Source organism: Equus przewalskii, chromosome 18, assembly GCF_037783145.1.
Source record: "Equus przewalskii isolate Varuska chromosome 18, EquPr2, whole genome shotgun sequence".
NCBI lineage: Eukaryota > Metazoa > Chordata > Mammalia > Perissodactyla > Equidae > Equus > Equus przewalskii.
Window position 1 is genome coordinate 29,152,424 of NC_091848.1, and position 12,320 is coordinate 29,164,743.

At 40.5% G+C, this 12,320-nt stretch overlaps 1 protein-coding gene across 11 annotated transcripts in view; it reads left to right on the plus strand.

Moving 5' to 3' along the window:
* The window catches only part of TP63 (tumor protein p63), a 224,950-nt gene extending 212,872 nt beyond the window's left edge, over positions 1-12,078 (plus strand). For 8 of the 11 annotated variants that reach the window (XM_008540848.2, XM_070583419.1, XM_008540827.2 and 5 more), the window contains 4 exons: positions 1,793-1,950; positions 4,179-4,323; positions 5,644-5,737; positions 8,677-12,078. In XM_008540848.2, the coding sequence (XP_008539070.1) occupies positions 1,793-1,950; positions 4,179-4,323; positions 5,644-5,737; positions 8,677-8,973 (694 nt within the window). In that variant the 3' untranslated portion in view covers positions 8,974-12,078. The remainder of the gene's footprint in view (positions 1-1,792; positions 1,951-4,178; positions 4,324-5,643; positions 5,738-8,676) is intronic. The other 3 variants (XM_070583423.1, XM_070583425.1, XM_070583424.1) reach the window with 1 other exon arrangement.
* The last annotated feature ends 242 nt before the right edge of the window (positions 12,079-12,320 follow it).

The following is a 12,320-nucleotide window of genomic DNA, read 5'->3' on the forward strand; positions in this document are numbered from 1 at the left end:
CCTGAATTATCTTAGAGTTGGAGGGTTTGTTATATAAACACTTGTTTATATAATATGCATCTATAATTGTGAGTTCTCGAGAAGGGCTAAAGAGAAAAATCAGTGGCCCCTCCCTTAAAGGCAGTGATTATAAATTGCAGCTGAACTGATAATTTTACATCACTCATTTATTGTGCAATATGTACAATTGCTCAATACTCATTTATGCAAATACGTATCACAGCATATTGTTTGAATTCCTCTAGCTATGGCTCTTCAATGATATGAAATGGAGCCTTCTCTGTTTTGTGGGATTATGGAGAATGCAGAGTGGCAGCTTCAAAGACCAAGCGTACTACTATTACGCTCAAATGCTAAAGTCACTTTTTATCGTTTTTTCAAACATTACCATACCAAGTTTGTTTGGAACCTGGGTTCATTTATACAGCCTTAAAAATTTGTATTTTATATATACATATATATATAAAACAAACTTTTTTTCTGTCTCCTCTGATATAAATATGGCTGTAGCAGGAAGGAGACAAACAGGAACAAAATAATACATTTTGTTTGAGGAGTGTAAAAGGGGAGCTTTTCCCACCATAGGTTAGAAATATGTTCAAAGTTCATTCTTCGTTCTATGGTCACAGTAATTACTCACTGTAAGTACCAAATAGTCTATAAAGTTCTTCCTCATCTTATCTTTTTCAGTTCCCACCATAGCCCTACAAGGTACGTTGGAATTATTATCCCTGTATATCCACTACTCTATGAGCTGCTCAAAGATGGGACCATTTCTTATTACTTTTCCTACCTCTAACATCTAATTCATGCAGTAAGTGTATATGTATGTAGTTTATGTAGTTTTGTTGTGAGAAAACAAAGGCAGGATGTTTAGTGGCTTACACTGGGACTTATAGTATAGCTGGAGGAAGGCTGCAACTTTGATTATCTAACTCTGTATCCTGCCCCGAGTCTAGTAAACGTGACTAGTTCTATATTCAAAGAAAACGTCAGGAACGGTAGTCAAGTAGGAAATATTGTATGTAATATAATGCGTAGTATGACAAAACAATTCTAGTAAATTTCCAAATTAAAGTTATGCTGAATGGAAAACATTTGTTGGTTTCTTTTTCTTTCCCAGGAGACTTATGGAAAGACAACAGAACAGTTGTTTGGGCTCCAGAGTTCTCCTGCATAGAGAGGCTGTTGACATTCCAATGAGTTCTCTCATGGCCCATGAACATTTAAGCTGAGAAAGTGTGTTTCCATGTTGGGGCCTCTGCATGACAGCAGGGTGTGCTGCCAAATGCTCAGTTTGATTGGCTTTACAGTTATTTTCTGCATATCCCAAATGGCCTAGGAAGCTACAGATGAAATACCCGAGCTGCAGTTTGAGCTTGGCATCTCTATGTCTTTCATAAGCCTTCAGGTCTTCACTTAGTTATTTTCCCTCATTGATTTTCAAACTTGTTTGAGTTGAAGGGCAAGAGAAGGGAAAAGGATAGAGAGAACAGAGGAAAAAGGATGCAATTACTTTCCCTCTCATAAAGGAGATGCTCTAGGAAGATACTCAACTTTGTACTCTACACATTCAGGAAAGATATGATTTGATATTAGCCTTGTGATCCCTCCCTAGGCAGGAAAAGTTCTCAAGTGGAAACACAAATAGCTTCTTGTCATAGATCATGGAGGAATATTTTTGCAAGTGTGCAGTTCAAGGCCATATTTTAATCTGAGACCTGTTGGAAATGACCAGTTCCCACTCTTCAGTGTCCCATGCTCACCATCATTCCCATGTTTGTGTTCCTAGGACCTCGATGCAGTCTCAGTCTTCATATGGTAACAGCTCCCCACCTCTGAACAAAATGAACAGCATGAACAAGCTGCCTTCCGTGAGCCAGCTTATCAACCCTCAGCAGCGCAACGCCCTCACTCCCACCACCATTCCTGATGGCATGGGAGCCAACAGTAAGAGCATCTCCCTTTAGCTACATCTAAAGGACCAACAGGGCTAGTGTAGGGGAAGACTCTGCTCTGGGATGGGGGAAAAGATGCTTTTAAGCTAAGTGAGAGGAACAGTGGGATAGATTAGAACACAGTTGAGGTGGCTTGGGTTTCTCACAGTGAACTCTTTCTCGCTTTTGAGGTGTATGTTCATTACAAAACACATTGGTAGAGATGGAGAAGGCTGTTCCTTTTAGCAGGGCTAAGGATCTCGATGAAAAGAACAGTCCACTTCCTGACAACCTGGATGGGGACCCACTTCCTACATCCTTTGAGATAGTCAAAAGGAAATGTATCCAACATGTAGGAAGTAGCATGGTGTGGTGGACTTAAAATCTAGAGAAATAGATTATAATCTGGACTCTATTGCAATATTAGCTATATAACTATAGGCAGTCACCTCTCTGCTCTAATGCTCAGTTTTCCAATCACAAAATTATCACTCTGAACATTTAACTTTTATGATTCTATGTCCCTACAGTCTTGACCTTCTTAACCTATCTACTCGATCTCATACACCGTCATTAGAAAATCAACATAGAGAAAGGAGTTTCCCTTTTACTGATTCACACACAGATTTCTCATATCAACTAAGTATAAATAAATATACTTAGGAACAATGTGAGCATTGGGCCTCCAAATGGATGATGGTTTGGTATGTAGCTTTGCTGTAAATATAATTATCTTGTCCAGTAGCCCTAAATCCAGCAAAGTGGATACCTAAACTTGAAAGAAAAGATGGTAAAAATGTAGAAGGATCTATAATATCCTCAGGGATGCAGAAGACTGAGTACTGCATGTGGGTCCTATAATCCCCCTCATAAAACAGTACTTCAATCTTGTCCTTTGAAATCCCTCATTATTTTGATCAAGCCTTTAAACTAGCATTTCAGTGTTGCCCTGAAGAGACTGGGTTTTCTTAAACAAGTTAAGGGAGGCTAGGATGCTGATGGTCTATGGTCTGATGACGCACGTTCCTATTTTAATGAGATAGAGGCATATGTAGTATGGCTGCCTGGTGTGGAATAAAGACTTCAGAGCCAGACTGCTCTCTTACGAGTGATAAATGCATCAGAAAGCTCAAAACCTGACTCCCAGACAGGTCTGCTACTTAGACAGCAAAAGGAATTGGATCCATTTATTTTTTACTTTATTTTTTTTCTTGTGGCATTGTAGAGTCCTCTGCTTTTTGCTTGGGATGACAAAATAGTGGTAATGGTGATGATCCTTCATATTTGCATATCTTACAGTTTGCCTACTTTTTCCTATTATTTACTTATTTGTATTTCTTATTTACTTTACAATCATCCTTTGATGTCATCAGGAAAGTCGGTGGGGAAACCGACGAGACAGCATTGGCCTGTGCTCTTTAGCTGGCTAGTTAGTGGCAGAGGCGTTTCCTCTTTGGCACACTACTGCTCACTAAAGTAGAAGCAAATCACATTCATCTTTTTGTAGATATGTTATTTTGCTCTTTAGTTGACCTGAAGGGAAAATTTACTTCATAAATCTTGTTGGTATTAAGCTTTTCTTCTCCACAAGTAAATATTTACAGTTTATGGTTTAGTAAAAAACCAGTGTTGGTGGTATTCCCAAATACAATCCTGAAATGGATCACAAGAAATAACTGGAATCTTTAATTACATTCTTCCTTATTAGGCTTATGGTTCCCTACAGATATTGCAAGAAATCCTCCTATTCCCAAACAAATACTCTAAAAGTCACTCTCTCATTCACAGATTTATTCATTTGTTCACTTAACCTAAGTTTACTGAGCACCTGCTCTGTGCCAGGCACTCTGCTAGGGTCTATGGGGATCTAGACATGTACGGCTTCTTATCTCTACGCTCGTGGAGATTAGTCTAGTGAGAGAGACAGAAATACAACCCATAAAGGCAAATCCAAGAGAGCAATGAGCAATTGGACAGAGCATTAGAAGCACAGAAAGGAGTGCGAAGAGATTGTCCTAAGAGAATGTACAGAGGTCAAGAAGTCTGTAATTAGTTTGGAGTTTGGTGACTATTCTGTTTGATGAGATGTAGGGTTCTTGAAGTGGGTAGTGAGAGATAACACTGAAAAGGAAAGCTGGTAGATTATGCCCTTGGTAACATTAAACTGGGCAAGCTGGACCCTTGGGGTGCTGGTATGTGATGATGGAAGTAACCCTCTCTGTTCCTCCCGCTTCTGTTCAGTTCCTATGATGGGCACCCACATGCCAATGGCTGGAGACATGAATGGACTCAGCCCTACCCAAGCCCTCCCTCCCCCACTCTCCATGCCATCCACCTCCCACTGCACCCCCCCACCTCCGTACCCCACAGATTGCAGCCTTGTCAGGTGAGTCGACAGCATGTGCCCCTGGGGGCCTGTCTTAAGCATTTCTGGGTGGTGGAGGGTGGACACTGTCAAAGTTGACAGCACAGTTGAAAAGAAAGAAAGCAACTCTGTGGTTGAAGTTCAGCCACTATTATCTCTGATCAATGGAGTGGTCAGCATTGTTTAATCAAGTAAAAGCACTATAGTCAGCATGGGAAAAAGTGAAAATGTGAGTTTATGGACATATAATTTCTCATGCCTATTTCCCCCATCTTCACTTACTCCTCTCCTGCTTCCTCACAGTTTTTATACAGTCAGTTGTGGCCTTCAAATTGGTGCTCAGGGCTGGGGTTCCCCAAGGGGCAGTAAACTTGCTATCTTGCTCCCTTTCCTGCTCTCTAGGCCTCATAGCTCTCAGGCACCGTGGGATCATTATTTTGGAGTTGGATGTCCATAAAATGTTTTAATGCTAGCAAAAATGACAGAGACTTTCAAGAACCTGATGGCCTCTGGTGCTTTGCCGTATGGGCAATGGGTCACCCTAGGAAGGAATTTCAGATAGCCAGAAGAAAGAAACAGATGAAGCCTGAAAGATCTGTTTCTCACAGAGGCAAGAGTAGGTGCCCAAATCTCATGCCTAGTGCACATCATCTGCCCTGCTTCATGTGCAGAGTGTTCTTTCATTTGGCTGTTGGAATAATGTGCGTTGATCTCCCTGTGATTGATGCAGCAGTACTAGCAGTGGCAGTAGAGAGATGGCAGCCTGCATGGCTTGTCCTACCCAGCATCTGGCTCTGTGACAGTGGTTGGCATCATTAGTCTGAGACCAAAACCAAAGAAGAGAGGTTCTATATTCTGAAGAGGACATAAATCAAAAAGCATTAATGACTTCATACTATAGTGGCCTATAATCTTTTCTTAGCTACATGAACCGTTCTCAGAAACCCCCAAAACAAAACACTTAAAGCAGAGATGCTCTTTTGAAGTGAAGAGCCAGGAGGCAAGAGGGCTGGGAACCTGACCCCTGGACTCCTTTCTTTCACCCCCTGCAATGGCTCCTAACGCACTCATACAGAACCCCCAGAATCCCGCAGATCATCGTTTGAAATAGCTGCTCTGCAGGAATCCTTCCAGTTCATGTTAATTTCTATAGACCTAACATTCAAGTCACTGATCATCTCCAAAACTCAAATCCAAGGCCCACGTATATTTCATTTGCCCATAGTCTGTTCTGTAGGGCATCCCAGGGCAAAATGTTGGGTTTCCCTTTATCTCGCCAATGCAGTTGGGGTGAACTTTCTTTTTCTGTTTCCTCTTTCCTCTTCCCTCTTCCCTCTGCAGCTTCTTAGCGAGGTTGGGCTGTTCATCATGTCTGGACTATTTCACGACCCAGGGGCTGACCACCATCTATCAGATTGAGCATTACTCCATGGATGTAAGTAACTGTTAGACTTTTCTCTTGACTTTTATTTCTTCATTTTCTCCCTCTGGCAACATCCTCCTTGTAACTCACTCCCCCCTAGTTTTAAAAATTGTTTTTGTCATACCCCCAATCCTCAATGTTGATGCAACCCACAACCATATTAGAAAGATTCCCAGGCCTCAACCTATACATGTGAGAAGCTAGCATTGATCTTCCCCAGCTTGTCTGATCAGTCAAAAATTGTCTCTTGCATCCATACTATATGCAGCATGGGAAAGAGGAAACTAATTCCCACCTTCAAGAAATTTATAATCTCTAGAGAATTCAGAGAACTTTTAGGATATTCTCATTATTTAGTCTAAGACCCCAGAGAGGATAGCAGGAGGAAGGTGATATTATTCTCACTTAAAAACATGGAGAGATGACAATATAGTCATTTGCCATGGTGAATTGATGACAGAACCAGAAATAGTACCCTGAGGTGTAAGTTTCTAGTCTTTAACCCATTAATTGGCCTTTTCTGCATCTCCTCAAAGAATGGATCTTAAGGGGGATTAAGCTGTTCCTCTCAATTCGAACCATATATTCATCCATTTTCAATTCTATCAGAATAGGGCTCACACATTCCTGATCTTTGGGAGAGATCAGTGGTCATGGGTTCAAGCTCCAACCATGCTTTTTAGTGGCAAAGAGAACTTGGGGTTTTCACTTAGCCTTCCTGGGTCTCAGTTAATCAAATTGGGTTTAAAAATTGTTCCCTTCTGGCTTTGATATTCTTTGGTTTGTCTTTTGGATCAAGCTCGATGGGAGGGGACTTTTTCTTGCTTCCTGCACCACTTCTTGCACTGCTCACATGGGAGCTCGTATTGTTCTGGTTTACGACAATCTGATTTTCTTCTTGGGCTACCTTCATGCTGCTCTCTTTGGGGTTTATTATCCTCTCTTCCAGCTTCTAGAGGGCCCCTTGGACTGGTGGAAGAAGATACTCTGTGCCTCTGCTGCTGCTTCTGTAGTTGGGACCTCTTTTTTTCCCCTTCCTTGAGCACCGATGCAAGAGATACCCCTGCAGCCTGAGAATGCCCCAGCCCTGTGGTGACAACTATATGCTGTTCTGCCCCTATGCCCACCCCTCTCCACCCCATAAATTACCCATGGCTGCTGCTCCCTAATGGAATAAATTTTTAGTGAAAACTATAGAGAAAGCTTTAGGAGTAAGTTCCAATGGGTTTCGGGTAACTTTACAATGATGTCCATCCCCTGAAGAGAACAGAGTGGCCCTGTATTTGAGAGCCCTACATGATGGAATAGGGAATTTGTCCCTTCTCTATATTTTTAAAGTTATATTTTCCTTTTGTTCATTTGTCCCCACAGCACAGTGTGTCAGGATGCTCCCTTGGGTACTAGGATCTTCAGATACTCTCCACAAGTTCATCTCTGCTGGTGTTGGCTGAGTCTTGTGCCAGTCTCTGGGCCACAGCTTTCCCACCTGTCAGTCATCAGTTAAAATCTGTCCACAGTCATGCAGATTAATGGAGCCTAGTTTACAAACAGTTTTGGGTTTATTGAAAGTTTCAGAAGTATAAAGAGCTATGCTCACTTATCTGTTTGTGGATTACCTTGATTATGATGTATCTTTCTGCTGGAATAGGAAATTGGAGTACCCATACTACAAATTTCTGAATTGGGAAATATTGGGAAGCTACATAATTTCTGCATCCTCACCTCAGTTTCTTCCTGATCACTACTGGAAATACACACCTCTTTTTCAGCTTGTTTCTCAACACCAGTCTGAGTTATTTGGCATCCCTTCCTGGAAAAGGAATGTGGTTAAATTGGGGAGTTTTCATAAGTTTCTCCTGTAAGATGCAAGAATGAGTTAACAGTAACATAGCATAGTAGTAATACAAATGGTTAAGATTTATATAGTGTGCTTTATAATTTGCAAAATACTTTCATATCCACATTTGCATATGAGTCTATAATATGTGGTGACCCAAAAAAGGAATTGCATCCCATTTTACCAATGAAGAAACTGAGGCCAGTAGAGAATAATTGACTTGATGAAGGTCTAGAGCCAGTAAGTGACAGAATAAGACTCTCTGTCAAGATCTTCTGACTCTACCTACCATGCTGCTCCATAAAAACATGAGCCATCACTTAAACAAGCTAATGAAGGGCTAACGCGGATAAATGTAAGAGATGCCCCCACAGTGAGTTAAGATCGACCATATTTGTAATGCCTTCTACCCTCATCCATAGAACATGGACACACACTCTGCATTTTGATACCCTGCTTTATCCACAGGCCAAGAGACCTTTGGGGCATTAGGCCAGTTTTAGGCTCAGTGGCTGTCCTAAGTCCCTAAGTCATTCACTTAGTTGTATAACTTTAGACTTGTCAACCTCTCTGTCCTTCAGCTTTTCTATCTATAAAATGACTGTGATCATATCTACCATTAATCTGCACATTAAAGGAGATCATGAATATAAAATAATTAGTTCAGTAGCTGGCACATGGAAAGTGTTCAGTACTTGTTAGTAATCTTTTCTTATCTTCTCACTCAAGCAGTGGTGACATTCCATTATTACATTTCTTCTGGTGACTAGAGCCCAGTAGATTTAAGATTCAGAGTACATTTACCTTATGTTTTTGTTTTGGGATTTTGCCCTCTGATCTGACTACTATCCTTGTTTTACCAATGAAGAAACTCAGACCAGTAGAGAATAGGTGAAATGTCATCCACAAGCAGAGACGGCACCTCAAGGCTGTACCTTTGTTCTTAGTTACACACAGTGCCGAAGGTTGTTGGAGAGCTAATTTTATTTTCCAAATTAGGAATTAAATTCAGGTCGATTAAATGAGAACACTGAGAAATGACAAAATGATATGGACTAAATGTCAGTTTGCCTCTTTGTCCTAATTCTCCATGACTCCCTTCCCTATTGTACAGGATTTGGCAAGTCTAAAAATTCCTGAGCAATTCCGACATGCCATCTGGAAGGGCATCCTGGACCACCGGCAGCTCCATGACTTCTCCTCCCCTCCTCACCTCCTGCGGACCCCAAGCGGTGCCTCCACAGTCAGTGTGGGCTCCAGTGAGACCCGGGGCGAGCGTGTTATTGATGCTGTGCGCTTCACCCTCCGCCAGACCATCTCCTTCCCACCCCGCGATGAGTGGAATGATTTCAACTTCGATATGGATGCTCGTCGCAACAAGCAACAGCGCATCAAAGAGGAAGGGGAGTGAGCCCTACTGCATGAGCTCTTCCCATCCTCTTCCCTCCTGCCCACCCCCCTTCAAGGCATTGTTGCTTGACCTTCAGAGCATTAACCCTAGCTCCTCTCCTTCCTCTTCTCAGTCTTGTTTCTTAAGGAAAGGAGAAGTAAGAGGCTACCTCTTACCTAATGTCCGACCTGATGTCTGATTCTGATTCTGGCTTTAAGCCTTCAAATCTATTGCTTGCAGGACTGAAGTTGTCATGGCTACGTAGAAGTGAGCAAAAAAGCAGTGGGTGTCTCCTTAAGCTGCAGAGAGCTCTCATTGACTTTTATAAAGCATTTTCACCCTTATAGTCTAAGACTATATATATAAATATATAAATACACAGTATATATTTTTGGGTGGGGGGCATTGAGTATTGTTTAAAATGTAATTTAAAGGAAAAGAAATTGAATTGCACTTATCGACTTATTTTTTTAATTTACTTGTTTGAATGGCTTATCTATACCCCTTCTCTCAAGGAGTACCACGTATGGTAATAAGTTTCTAGAGCTTGAAGGTACATATAAGTGACAATGATGTATAGGTCCCTTCAGTTCTTTTGATGCTAACCACATGCCACATCAAACCTTTGGGTAGATCCAGTTGTATTTACCATTGCTTATTATGTGGGTGAGACTGTAGGCATATGTACACAATTCTCTATGTTAGTGTATTTCATTTTACTGACATCCCTACTAGTGATGGTGGTTCACTTTGGGGTTATTTAGACCAATTCCAAGAAAAAGTTCGTGTTCACACTATCACACACTAGAGAAAGGAAATATCCTCTTTTGCTTCTGGTTGGGAATGAGGAATGCGGGCCATGGCTAAAATTCTTAAAAGATTCATGGCAACCAGTTCAAAAACACCTGGTATCATGAATCTGGGTATAGCAGCAACTCCCTCGATCTTATACTAGATGCCTTATCTCTTAGTACTTATTAGGAAAACATTTGCTGCCATCACAGAAGCCTTAAAACTAAATTTCACTACTAGATTGACTAACTCAATTATGCATTTGCTATCCTTGTTAGAATTAAGGTTGATTTGTTTGGGATGAATGCCATCAATCTAGTTCTTTCTTTTTATTTTGAGAGGAATATTGGCCCTGGGTTAACATCTGTTGACAATCTTCCTTTTTTTTGCTTGAGGAAGATGGTGCCTTAACTAATATCCATGCCAATCCTCCTCTACTTTGTATATGGGACACCACCACAGCATATATGGCTTCATGAGCGGTGTGTCAGTCCACACCCAGGATCCAAACCTGTGAACCCTGGGCTGCTGAAGCAGAGTGCGTGAATTTAACCATTACGCCACCCAGCCGGCCCCTGATCTGGTTCTTACAGTGAAATTGTAATGTCTATTAAGAATATTCAGGAAAAACAGGAATCTTACAGAAATATTGAACCTCCGCTGAACAGTAAAAGATCTCAGTGAGCCATGAATTGAAATTTTTGGAAGACCATTTGAAACATGAATAACATTATGTGGGAAATGTTTCTTTTAAAAACCCTTCTATCCTGTAAAATTCTGCATGTAGAACCTTATCTTCTCTCTTCAAGCTTTAAAATAGAACTGGTGACTTGGAAAATATAAAATTATGAGATCAGTTTTCCTGTGGCATTAGTTGCATCACTATATCACTTTTCTTTTCTGAACAGTACGCGTTTCAGTTTGTTGAGAGTAACTGTGAGACCCCAATTTCCCGTCCGTCTCTCCTCTGGACTGTGCATAGACATAAAAATGTCCCCACAGACCAGGGGGTAAGCCTTCCATGGGCGCTGTTGCCTGAACCCCGTAGACAAAGAGTTGTTTTCAGACTTCGGGAAGACATGTAAATGATGATATTCCCCCAGATCTCTCAGAAATATACTTTGTGGCGATTTTGTTTTTAACTATAAAAGAAATATTTTGTATGTATACTAATGAGCTCTAAAATCCTTCCATGCATTCTGGTAAAGGGCTAGCATTGCACATACGTTTCCATTTTTATTTTAAAGTGCAAATGGGCTAATATGGCTCAAAAATATAGTGTATGAGTTTCATCTGAAAAGTGTATATATGTTTTGTGTGTGAAATTGCATATTTTGTGTTTTGATTATTTTTTTTTCTTCTTGGGATAGCGGGTTTTCCAGAACCACATTTGAAACTTTTTTTGTTATTATTATTGTTTTTATATTTTCATGGAAACATCATTTAGTAAGACTACAGTGTCAAATAAGGAAAAATACCCGAATTGTGAGATGGGGGGAAGGGAAAGTTGTTTTTTATTATTTTTTGTTATTTTGTATGTTAAAGAGAGTGAGTCCTTGATTTCAAAGTTTTATTGTGCTCAAATGGCAATTAGCACTGTTAACCTGTGGAGAAAGCATGCAGCTTTGAAAACCTATTAAGGGGAAGAATGAACGTTGAGCCTTGGCAAAGCTAGGAGGACGAATGGCTTCCTCTATGGTCCTGAGTGTTTGAATCAACCTAGAACTTTTTCTGAGCGATTTCGGCACTATTAGATAGCACTAGGGACTCAGAAATTCCTGTACTGTATCTCATGGGTTTGGCATTAGCCAAGGGTAGGCGCCACTACTGGCCTCACATCCTGGTGGCAACTTATACTCTTTGAGTGTTTGAAGTGACTGGGCTAGAGGTGAAAGCATATTAAGGACAGACAAGTTCGAGTGGGCTTAATGGAGTTCTTGTGGCCTCAGCAAAATGCAGTTGCTGAATAATGGACAGGTTTGTGTTTGGAGGAGATTAGAAGCAGAAATGGAGAATAGAACTTTCTTCATTAAATCCATTTACCTTTTGTTTTCTTAATATTCCCCTAAAACACAGTTTGTGGGATGTTGAATGTTAAAGCATTGTGTTTTTTTATTATTTTTATAATTGTACAAAAAGTAAGTAAATGTCAAATGTTTTATATGCTTTATTAATGTTTTTGAAAGGTACTTTCTTATAGATGTGATACTTTTTTTTAAGCTTTGGTTGCTTGTCTTTTGGTATTTTGTGTAATGGGCTTTGGTGAGCCAGAGGCAAATCTACAAGCCACTTATGTTTGCCAGGACATGCAATAAAATTTAAAAAAAATAAAAATGCATTGAGAACTGATGTTGATGGGGGGTATGTGTGTGTGTATGTATGTATGAATGTGTCTGTGCATCTGCCTCTGTCCTTTGGCCTTATTTTTATCTTCAAGGATGAGGAAAAGATACCAAAAGAAACATGAGAGGTTCAAATATTGATACTTCTCATCTCAGAACAAATAATCATTTTTTCTGATTTTAGCCAATCTATGAAGTAGGAAAGATCAGGAAGATATCCTCATTTGGCACATG